The 12,617-nt window shown below is 34.9% G+C and overlaps 1 protein-coding gene across 1 annotated transcript in view; it reads left to right on the plus strand.

Annotated features, from left to right (window-relative positions):
* LOC114362213 (SH3 and multiple ankyrin repeat domains prosap) overlaps nt 1–12,617 on the plus strand; it is a 152,916-nt gene that overhangs the window by 37,615 nt on the left and 102,684 nt on the right. The window contains exon 3 of the mRNA XM_028317514.1: nt 4,387–4,404. Coding sequence (XP_028173315.1) covers nt 4,387–4,404 — 18 coding nt within the window. The remainder of the gene's footprint in view (nt 1–4,386; nt 4,405–12,617) is intronic.

Below are 12,617 nucleotides of genomic sequence, written 5' to 3' on the forward strand. Positions count from 1 at the left end.
AAGCAAAATTTAAGCTGGGGTGCATCATCTTACTTTAACTTTGACAAACGTCAAAAATCTGTCAAACTTCATACAAAAAACACCGGTTATCGTCAAAGTTACGGTCAAAGTTAGATGGTGCAACTTAACCTTAGATCAACTGAAAATACTAACTACTGGACATAAGATACATCTAAATCAATATCGAGTGGTCAGTCTGTTTTTTATGTAATGACGTCATGATAATTTATCTTAAGGGTACGAGTATACGATCTTGTATTTAGGGTATTTGAGACCACCAATCAATTGGCGTTCTTTATTAGCTGTCAAAACAATTGAGTGATAATTTATCAATTTCAAAGCAACTAAAAATCCACATTAAGAGTTGATTGAACACTAATTGAGTTAGCTAGGAGTAGAGTAATGTGTTTTTAGGAAAATTGTGCTTTGCAAATTATTGGTAGAAAATATCCAATTAAATTAGTAAGTACTTGAAGTGTTAATTGCTTTAAAAATCAACAGCATAACACTACGAGGATACATTATTTTGATGAAATGCCAATTATCCAAAGTAAATACACACAATTTAATTAAACATTACCGGTTTTAATGTAAATAGATTATGTTTTTTTCTGTTCAATTAGACTTAATTAATATCGCCATTTTCTGATAGGTAAATTAACTATTATCGAAATTACTGCTCCTCATAATGACGTATAAGCGAATCTATGTCCCATTATGTTAATAAAGTACGCATTATAAATTACGTCATACTTTCGCTTATTCAAATAATATTATGAGATCAAATTATTCAACGTTTATATGCAGGGTGTATTTAATATTTTCGACGAAACCTGCGTATCAGGTTTTAAAGTAAAATGTGCGAAATCACCACATTTAAAAGCTTGCCCAGAAATGTTATTTCGGTCTTTGACCTTGATGCAATATAAAAATAGCAATAAAACAACGTTGTTGGGGAAAACAAGTTGTTAGCATTTGGGGTCGATAAAATCAAAATTATGCATACAAATTACTTAACGATACGCAATTTGTGAGATGATAATTCAATTAAAGTATAATATTTACAGAATTTCAAAGGTTAGTTATTCTTCGTCTTCGTTTCAGCCGAAAGACGTCCACTGCTGGACAAAGGCCTCCCCCAAGGATTTCCACAAAGACCGGTCCTGCGCCTTTATTTGGTTAGTTATTATTTAGATAGATTTACAACTTGTGACACAAGAAAATAGAGAATAACCAGTTTGCAGCATTGTAATTGAAAATTATTCAAAATGTCAAACGTTTAATTTAAATTGGTACTGACATAAAACTATGTTTTAAGTGAAGGTCCTTACAATAACGATTCAAAAGAGAAATATTTTTTTATTCTAGCTGTAGGACTTTTGAAAGTTTTTTAATTTATTTACTTTTCGTTTTATTGGCATTTAATGATAGAAATAATACATATATTCGCAAACTTATTCTAATCCCTCAATCATAATTATTGTCTCCAATAATTCCACAAGATCGTCTTCGATAGACATCGAAAGCTCTTGAAGTTTGATTACGCGATTCGAATCGCGCAAACACTCGATAGATCGAATGATCGCGTTCGTTTCGAATGGAAATGGAATCGATAAAGGATTGAAGCATTTTAAATTGGTATTTAAGTTAAACAGGAATCGATTTAACTAAGAATGGAAAAGTACACTCGATCGATACTTAACCGATAATTATGGAAGCGTGGATTGAGTGTATCTTTGTTTTTCGAGGAGATTTTGTGTCAATCAATAGTCTACGAGCCTTAAAGCCTTAAATAATTTTGGTCGCCAATTTCCGGTTTGGGTTGATCTTAATATTTTCCAGGACCAATTTGGTTATTTTTGTTTTAAAATTTCCATGTTTCCATTTCAACAGAAACCGGGTTTTTTTTAATTTTCCATTCCATAAAAACCTAATTAAAGTTGCTGTTTTCATGTGAAAACTTAAAGGGGCGAATTAGGTTTCTTCTATGGAATTTGTGAATGACAGGACTTCGTTAAGTCCGCTGCTTGTAAAATAAATACCCATGAAAGGATACTAAATGACACGTAGCAAGATTCGTGCGATAAAAATTAATGTAGCTTACACAACCATGTATATTCCATCACACATAAAATTTTGCCAATTGCGACCTTTTTCGAATCACAACAATGTACCTATGTCAATGACCTTTTAAAAAACAAATAACCATATAAGTAAACTGTGTCAAAATTATAAAAAAAGTCCATTTGTATTTCGTATAACCCAATCGCATTGACATTTAAGCGCCATTGTCTCAACTTTTATCGAAACTGCATCATTTTTCTCGAGACCGATCCGGGGTTATTTTTACTTATTATTATAACCGTTCATACCGCGTAAGTGCACACGTGGGACGCTGTGGGCGGGACACGTCCGGGGACACTCGTAAATAACAATAAACGCAACTATAAAACATCACTGGTCCATTCAAAGGGCTATAAATTTCTCTTGTGCAATTCAAACCCTGGACTATTACTTTTTTGAGCTGAAAGAACTGAGTAATGGGACTTATGGTAGGTAATGGAAATCTTTATTTGACATTATGGTGTTCTAAAGTTTATTAATATTATTGAAGCGTCCCATCACTCCTGACGAAATAAACACACAAAGTTTTTCTTGTTTTTTTAATAATAGAGTATCTACCACTTAATCGTTTTTTAACAATAGGCTAGTTTCCTAAAAAAATTTTTTAGTCCGTCATGTTTAATATCAAAAAATATTGGACGCATATATTTTTATTTGTCAATCTAACAAATAATTACATAGTTATGGTGCGTTGAAGTTCACGTGCGGCACTTTTATGCACGCATTGACGTCACGAGCCTCTTCTTATGAACTTTGGCGCGCTTTATCTCTTTAAGTTTTCATTGGTTTGAAAAAGTAAAAAATACGTGTAGAGTATTTTTTGATAAGTTAACTGACGGACTAATTAAAACTCTTGCTTTTTGACCCAGGAAACATCCCTACTGGGTATAACAAAACCGGATAACTCAGTTTCATAGAATGCCATGTCGAATGGATTGTTTTCATGACAAAACCGATTATGACGACTGCACTAATTGGCAATTAAACAAAAATCTGTGTCATCAGTCCTGATTATTTCCTAAAAAAACTAAGTAACCTTACATCACAGTCTAAGAATTCGAACGACCGTATTCCGAGAATGGAATACTAAACCGATAAGTGCAAATTGGTGCCAGGTACAGTCAACCGCGTATTTAATTACCTACACACTTCTATCCTTAAGGAGGAAAGTTGCCTAAATCTGTGTTTTTGAGGTGGACTGTACCTCTTAATCTTCTGTATGTAGACTAGATTACATGAGGTTGGTGACCGTATTAATTGACATTTTGGAGCAATTTGCACAGTTAGGTGGTACAAACAGTACAAGCACGATGCATCCACTTACCTATGTAGCTAGAAGGAACGAAAAACTTTTTTAAAAGTTTCTCAATTATTTGGGTAGATATAGGTATGACCTAGGTAGGTAATAATATTAAGAATCGGAGATAAGGAAAAGATGGAAAAATGTCTCACGCCATAAGTCCGGTTCTTAAATATTCCAAAAACAATCTCTTTAGTTGGCGGAAAGGTGAATGTCATTTAATCTAATAGAACAGAGAATTTATGTTAAAATTAATCTGTCATTTTCGACTTTTATTGCAATTGGCAATTAGTATGCATCTCCAAAGGTCACCTGAACAAGCTTTAATAGGTATACTCTATTACGTCAACGGCCCCAGACCTCGCTTCTACGTGCTACGGGCCCGTCCGTTCGCGCGTGTCTTATCCGCCTAGATCGGGGAAAAATCACCGCCGACAACGGCCAAGTTCCAACACACGACAATACAAACCAGTTCCCATACCGTTATGTGGAAGTAATTCCTTAAACACAGGCGCCGGTCACGATACGATAAATACTCTGTTACTCACCCGTCCGCCATTTGCATACCGCGTAGACGAGATTCGTCTATCGCGGGAATTGGCGCGAAAGCTTGCGTCACTTTCGAATTAGGAACTTTGTTTTTTTTACAGGCAAGGGAATTAAGATTTATAATCTATGCGTAGCGACCAAAGAGTGTGTAATTAAAGTTTTTATTACTTCTATTTAAATGTAGAGCGATCAAATTGGAGATTATAGTCTGATTTATGCGGCTATATTATAACTTTTATATTTTATGTATTATTAATAACCATCGATTTTATAATAAGTATGTGTCAAATGTTAAAGTTATATGTATAATCGTATATTGTGTACCTTTTATTTATTACATTGTAGATATAACTGTACATCTTTATAATATGTATTGTATATTGTTTTCGGTGGTGATTCGGCGCCAACCACAGGTGGCCTCTTGGTACAGGGTATGTGAACATTTTAACAACTAAGCCTGTGCAACCAGATATTACATGCATGACGCAGGCCGTGATTCAATAGATGCAAGGAAGTGTATGCATGACTGTACCTACCTACTTAATCATTGCATGGTAATCCCTTAGCTCCACAGCCAAACGAGACTGGTTGACAAACTTTATCCTTTAAATGTTTCAATATCTACCGAACTGTCCCTCTATATCTCTATTTCTATAAGTTTTATTTTTTAAACTAAATAACTATGATGTTCTCCTATTGTGCATTCATGGATATTGCATGTCCGTTATGTTAAAAATGTAAGCGTTTTATCGTTATACGTGACTATTATTTCCCTTTCTTGCTGGCCACTAAAAGAGAAATTAATAATAAAACATATCGCGTGTGCCAGTATTGTACTCCGACGTCAATAAAAAACAAAAGTGAGTAATTGCACAGATTCGGAACGCACGCCACTTTCGAATTCGAAGATAGAATCGTGTCCTATTCAAACTTCGAAATGCGAAGATTGCCGTGAAAATTTCTCGCGTGATTGCGAAGACAAGACGTCCTCGTGTATGCAGCCTACAAACGCGGCCTACTTATGAGAATGGCCTATCTTACAACAGTGGACATTTTTGTAACAACACATCTTTGTCCGCTATTTAGGGCGTCCGTATTTTGTGTATTGTCCAGACACATTTCCCGGACACTTGGGTTTGAATAGGGGTGTTCGTGAAAAAATAAATGCACAAGTATTTCGTCCTGACACGAAATGTTGAAAAAAGAAGGAGTAACAACATAATACGTCACGTTGTATCTAAAATTAAAAGAATGGTTTATTTCAAATGCATCTTGTGATCAATCTATGTCTGTCATAGAATGAAATTTAAAGAGAAAGGAAAAACTGACGGGCAAGTCGTTTTAAATGTCTGACGAGTGCGTGTTACGAATTTTAATGAAAAAATGTCGATGTGCATTGCATTAAATATTAAGACTTGGTGTAAAGCTCGAAAAGAACTTACCGAGATATTTATGTTACGCAGTTATTGTTTTTAAATAAGTAGCAAGTAGAGTACATAAGGTTTAAAATATGCATCCTGAATACATAAAATTCTTCAAATTAAAAAAAATCTGGGCAGCGCAGGACCGTTCATTGTGGAAAACCTTGGGGGAGGCCTTTGTCCAGCAGTGGACGTCATTTGGCTGAGGAAGAAGAAGAAGAAGAAGAAAAAAAATTTCTATTTTGAAAATAAAAGCCTATAAAAAGATAAATTTAAGTAACGTCTTTAAAGGTCAAACTAAGTGAAATAAAATATGAATATGACTGATTTGATTCTCCAATTACCGTCTAATTTATGTTTAGTATGATGCTTTGTTGATAAAACTTAATGATGCAAAAAATATGACCTCTGCTTTGACATTGACATTTGACATACACAAATTAAGTATTAGCGTTATCTTATTAAATAAAATCCGATCAAAATAATACCATCTAAAATCCTTGATTAAGAAGCACGTATGAAAACAAATGCCCCTGTATTATTACAAGTTTGTCACAACGTGAAATTCGTTCGGTAGTTTCAGCCAAATGACGTCCACTGCTGCACAAAGTCCTCCCTCAAGGATTTTCATCATGACCGGTCATACTTAAAGTAACTATTTATATGTATTTAAACTTCTTTATGTACCAACTAAACACTGTTAAAATTACTTTTATTAAATTAACGGTAAATTCTCCACAAAATTAACTACAACACCCAAATGAAATTCTAAGAAGCTAATTTCAATACAAACATTCATTACTTACAGTCCCAGAACCAAAATTGGTACCAATAATAACCTTTCTTCTGCCACTTGATTGAACCTATCAATAAGCATTTCCAATAAATATGGAAATGAAAGCCTGTAAACAGGTCGTACTCTATTCGACAAAGGTTGTAGAAACTCTGATAAAAGTCGGGGACATATCTACTAGTACAAGCTCTGCTTAGTTTGGGCCTAGAAGCGTAGTGTAAAATGTCCAGGAATGAGGGTTTTCGCGATTGAAAAATCCGCCAGATGGCAATACGTAGACGGGAGGTCCAAATGCTGCATGATTGGTGGATTTTGACATATCTGTCAATGTCATGTCAAAAGTAACCAATCATGCAGCATTTGGACCTCGCGTCTACGTATTGCCATCTGGCGGATTTTTCAATCGCGAAAACCCTCATTTATATGTATATCTGCTAAGGGCTGCCTACAAAACTAAGTATGTGTACAGAATATTGTCTTTTCGGGTTATGTTATAGTCAGATTTAATCAAAGTTCATGAACATTAATATTATTATTTAAAAGCACAACAGGTAATTTAATCTTGCTAAGCAAACGCATCTACCAAATTGATGACGTAACCTTATTAAACCTAAATCCTTGGTACTATTACTTATTCTGTGCCTAAATAAATTGGAACAAATCGTAGAAAGCTTCAATAGAAACGAAACTATTTGAAGCTTTGACGTCTAGACTCTAAACAAAATCTCAAAGGAGTTGAAACTATAAAGGAGGTCGATAATTTATTAGCTTTCACAACACGCATAAAACTGACTTGATCTGTAATTGAAGTACACAAGGTCGTCCAGTCTACGAAATCGATCAGGAAGAATCTGGGCGTCATAAAATTAATTGGTAAAACATAAATGTTAAGGCTGAATAAGAAAGTAACACATTTATGTGTCGAGAAAAAGGGGCAACAACCGCCTTATAAAGATAAAAGGATATCGATTAAAAACACTCGAGTGCTTTAAAGATAAAAAGACTATCGATTTATATTTCGAAATCCTATATTACGTTACTATTCCCACCTCTCGTTTCCACCGCTGCAACTCTTGTGTAGCCAGGATCTACAGCTTGAGCGCTTAAAAAACCCAACTATCATCTATTTCCTCCTATATTCTTCTGATTATATTCATTGCGGATTCCAAGACAGTTAGCTTAGCTATCCCTCAGGACTACTCTACCTTCGCTGGTTGAGTTTTATTTCAACGAAACTTGGTCTCCAGACCAAGCTGTAGATCCTGGCTATACAGGAGTTGCAGTGGTGGGAGAGAGTGGTGGGATGAGTGCTTTTTTAATCGATTAAATGATATACGATCTTTATATTTAGCACTGCTTGTTTTGATGTAGACGTAAGTATGTATATTATTTTGTTATCACGAGCATTTAGCGCACGTTATCTCAACAAGTACGCCTATTTACTATCTACACTTGACAGTGGTTAAATTAAACGGTTGGTTAGTAATTGATCTGACTAAACATGTTTTGTTAAACTTTATCTTGATGACCTTTTCAATGGTATAACAGATACGAGTACGATTTAAGCAATTTCTTAAGTCTTCGCGACGTCTAGTATTTTATATGTGGATATTGTGACATATATTTTTATCTACAAATCAAAATATCAAGTTGACATTATGCCGCAATGGAAGGCGATTACTGACAGAAACCCAATTATACAAGCAATTTAATTACACAAACGAAATGTATTGACATGGCTGTGTTATTTATAATTTTCTTCGTTTCAATTAAGCAATTAAAAAAACTATATTTCTGAAACACGTTGTTAAATGTGACGAATTTGTGGCAAATTGACATAAACCTTTTTAAAATAAAAAAAGCAAATGACATGTTTTATTTCGAAAAGCAAAAATATGTCAGTCATTTCTCAACCCGGTCAGCGAAGCTATCTCAGACCGGTGGATGCTGCGGACTTATATGGAAATGTCATGACGTAAGCACAGCACGAAACCAGTCTAAAAACGACAGCTTTGAAATAGTGATTAATTGGGCTTCAACTGCCATTTTATACAGGGTGTGATGGACAGAAGATCAGACTACGTTTATTAGCCAGTTAATATTTTCCCGGAAAATATATCTACGCCTCTAACATAATGGAGTTTATGGACATTACTAAAATTAAAATAATAAACTAAGCACTAATTGATAATAATGAATAAAGGTGCCATTCGTCAAAATGACACATATCAAGAAGAGAAATACGTGCGATTTTGATAAAAAGCTTACAGATGTGTTATGTTGGCAACGGCAAAATCTGTAACACCTTACCGGTTGTCTTTCATTTCTCATTTTCGAAATGTTTATGATTTGAATGAAAAAAGGAATTTGAGGCAGTGAGTTCACTGCTAAAGGTTTTGACAACGTAATGTTACGTCACCCTGTATGTCAAGTTCAAAAGTTGCGAACGTGTTTATGGTTATAGAGTGATAATCGCGTCAGAACTATTTTTAGCTTTGTTACTAAATAATAGCGTGGATTAATTATCATTGGATATTGGACAAAGGTCTCCAGGTCACGCTACAGTTCTCTTTTGGTTTGGGATCTGGCAATTTATATTTCTATTCCTGCGGCTTGGTCGTTTCGCTACTATCTACAAGAACTATTGTATACAGGACCTCTAGCATGAACAACTTACGTCTTCGAATCGTTTGCGTATTCGACAAAATTCGATACTCAACCTTCAAATTAAAAGATAATGTGTCAATTTTTATTCTCAAAATAAGTTTAGTGGCACCATTTCTCAAACTAAGATCACTTTACGACACGTTCACAAGGGCGCTGTTGTAGTTTTCGTACTAAATCTTTTGATGGCGATTCGAATACGCAAACGATTCGAACTCGAAAGTTTTTCGTGGCAGCCGTACAGAAAGGGAATTAAAAATTAATAAATTTTTCAACTGACGAGTCTATTTGACGATAGCGAAACGGCCTTCCCACATATTTTAAATATGCTGTAGTTTGTTTAGTAAAGGTGTATAGTACAGTTAGAGGCTTGGCTCTACGTGAGCTTGGCTTGGCTCTATTTGATAACTTTTTCATAATACAAGGCATTATGTTCTCGTATTTGCAACATTTTACATGAAAATTCTTTTGGTGGGATCTAGTTTATCGACTACACGTACACTTTTGTTACCAAGTCAATTCATCTATTCACAGTATCACCATTCACCTTGCCTTCTAATAAAAAGCCCCAATGTTCTCCCCTCATAAAGTTCCTCTTAATCGATTGTTGAGTTAAGTCCCTCTTTCTCGCCCCTCCGGTCTGTCCGCGCCCTTACGGTGTCGCCTCAGGCGTACCCTCGCGAGTCCCTCGACATTGCTGGGGGTAGGGTTACCATGGGATAATTTGGAAAGAGGATTCTTTCTATAAAGTTTTTTAAAGATACCACTGTCGCCCTCGAAATTTCTTTTTCAATAGTTAGTGTACATAATTATTTTCATCTAACATGAGTGTGAAAAACAATCTTACTTACTCCGATGGCACAGCGACCCGAAGTGTATCTTGGACTCTGATTAGATGAGACGTCGCCATTTACTTCGGTATTGCGCGATTTCATCCAAAGTCGCCTGAAGAAAGAAGCTCGCGAAGATTCATCATCATCGTTACAGCCATAGGACGTCCACTGCTGCTGCAATGATTTCCATTATGGCCGAACGCGAAGATTCATTAGCACCATATCACCCCAGCGCTGTCGGGGCCGACCATTTTTGCAAAATATTTTATTTCTTTTTATCAATGTCTGGGTCTTGAGATTGGAACAAGGCCAGACTCTAGATTATCGACCAAAAATCCATACAAATCCGTACAATTGGTGACCCTACCCGTGACCCTCGTATACCTCTTTATTCCTTCATTCGACCTCAATGATTCGTCTCCAGAATTCGCGTTCGAAAAACCTTTCTGCTCAACAAAATTCAAATAGTGTTTGATATGGGGCATTTCACGCGAAGCGGACAGCGAAAATCAAGTCAGGTTTTGGATTTTGTTCATATTTGGATTAAATGTACTGCTATATGACCTGAATGGATGTGCATCATTATAATTTTTTTATGAAGCTTAGTTTATTTTTTATGAGCGTTCAAAAAATTGGTAAAATTTTAGGAAGAGATTTTTCAGAAGCTATTACTGCTATTATTACATTTGATTAAAAATAAACTAACCATTGGACTTTTGAGAATAAATAACTGTGTTTCTTACTATTTACTACAAATTTGAAATTTATTTTTTGTTCACATAGAAAACCGGAAGTAAAGTTNACAGCTAATTTTCATAGTGGACTGTACTATACGATAAACATGTCAGTCAATTTGACAACCTTTGTCGGAAACATTATTCAATGAAAATATTGTCCAAACCCTTAGTATTTCTCTTCGACAAATACTTTAACACATTGTGAACCACTTTTCTTTCACGACTATAAAAATATTTTAGCAATTTAATTCATAAAACCAATTGCGCACATTTAAAATAAACTTTGTTTACACTTTGACAGCAATAGACTGACATGCAAGGTGACATGTCAATGAAGTTTTCAGTTACTGTTGCCATTAAAAGAAATTAGTACCATTAGTTTTCCGCAACATGGCGAGGGTTTTTATGTTCCTGGTCAGGCTATACTACCAAATAATTATTTCGATCCTTCATGCTTCTTATGAAACAATTTAAAGTTTGAACTTCTTATTTATTGTTTATTCGCTGGGTGCGAAGTACTAGGTGGGGGTAACATAATCTATCGCAGCGCTCATGGTGGTCAAAAGTAGAAATAATGTAAGCTCTGTCATCAGATGTATCTGTCAATGGCAAAGCGATTCTACATAATACATTTTAATATCATTAATTAATCGCATGAAAAGGGTCCTACTGGGAACTTAACCTTTAGCTACTGAGGTGGATTTAATTTCACGTAAACACTGACGTGGGGGCCTGAGAGGCCCGTACATATGTGTGCTTATATTTAAAAATATATAATCTTTTTAGGGGTTTATGTTTAATAATTATTAATAGTGGTTATATTTAAATACAACAAAACGATTTTAATGTAAATTATTTGTTAATAAGTACGTATTATTTCAATATGTAGAAAACATGTAGCATTTTTGGCAAAAATCTCATGAAATCTTGATTCACAAAGTTATCATGAAAAATATTCATAAATTCAACAAATCAACTTAGAATCTTAATTTTCAATAGTCTTTTTAGCTAATGATATATCAGTAATCCTAATATGAAATAGGGGGAAAAAAATGACACACATCAAATAGTGCGAATTAAACACAGTCTGGATAAACTTGCTTTGCTCAGTGAAGGAAGCCATACATGTTTTTAAAATGTAGATTTCATTTGAATCTTCAAAATACATGGTATGGCACTTGGTTTCATCGTTTAAATATTGATAGACAGGTACAGGCTTATCATTTCCTAGCATACGTGCCTAAAACTACTGTTCTTCTATTTTTCGTTAAATACTGGTTATTTTTACTTCCGAGATACCGCTTTCTCTCGGACGACATACTGTGGGCTCCGTATTATAGATTTTTTCAAATTATTTCAAGAAAAGACGACAACTAAATGAAAACTATAAACAAAAAAAGTTACGCCAATACTGAGGTGGGGGCCTGAGAGGCCCACAAGAAACTTTAAAATTAATTTACCTACTGAAATTGCGCGTGCAATCACGTGCACCGTTGTTGACAGCCTCGGCGCAATGAAACTCGAAGGTACTAAAAGATTCGGGTGTGTCGTGCACGTGGGAGAGGAGAAATTCAACAATTTGATTTTTGCAAGGCCTGAGAGGCCCCCACGTCAGTAGTTAAAGGTTAAATAAAAGAGTGGACTGTATTTCGATAGGGCTGGTTTATTAGCCGTTTACAATTTGGAAATAACTAGACTATACAACGTGGTAGTACAAAAATGAGTCACAGTAGTTGTTGTGCACAGATGTTTGCCTTGTGATGAGAGCGTGAATTATTGAACTCTGCCCTTGTTTTGTTCTTAATTCTTCTACATCTCGGACTTGTCCAGCCAATACTAACAACTTTCCTTTAAATACGGTTTGTGGTTGGAATTTGATATTGTAACACTCACAAACCCGGTCTTCAAAACAATACTCATTTCGATCTGAAAACGATATTTAATTTATTACTAGCGATACAGGAATATTTAAATATATTTACTGTTATATAATGAAACCGTTAAAGTGGCTTTTTCTTTTTGTTTTACTGTAAAACTACAACTATAAATGAAGTAAACAAACCCTGACACAATCAAAATTAAACACACTTTTTGGACTTACCTCATTTGATTTGAATGACCAAAATGATTTCAAAACCTTTTTTCCACTCAAATCATGGTATCACATCAATTTATTAGTCGAAAATATTTTGTTAT

The sequence above is a fragment of the Ostrinia furnacalis genome, unplaced genomic scaffold (assembly GCF_004193835.3).
Source record: "Ostrinia furnacalis isolate ACB-3 unplaced genomic scaffold, ASM419383v2 OfSCF0389, whole genome shotgun sequence".
NCBI lineage: Eukaryota > Metazoa > Arthropoda > Insecta > Lepidoptera > Crambidae > Ostrinia > Ostrinia furnacalis.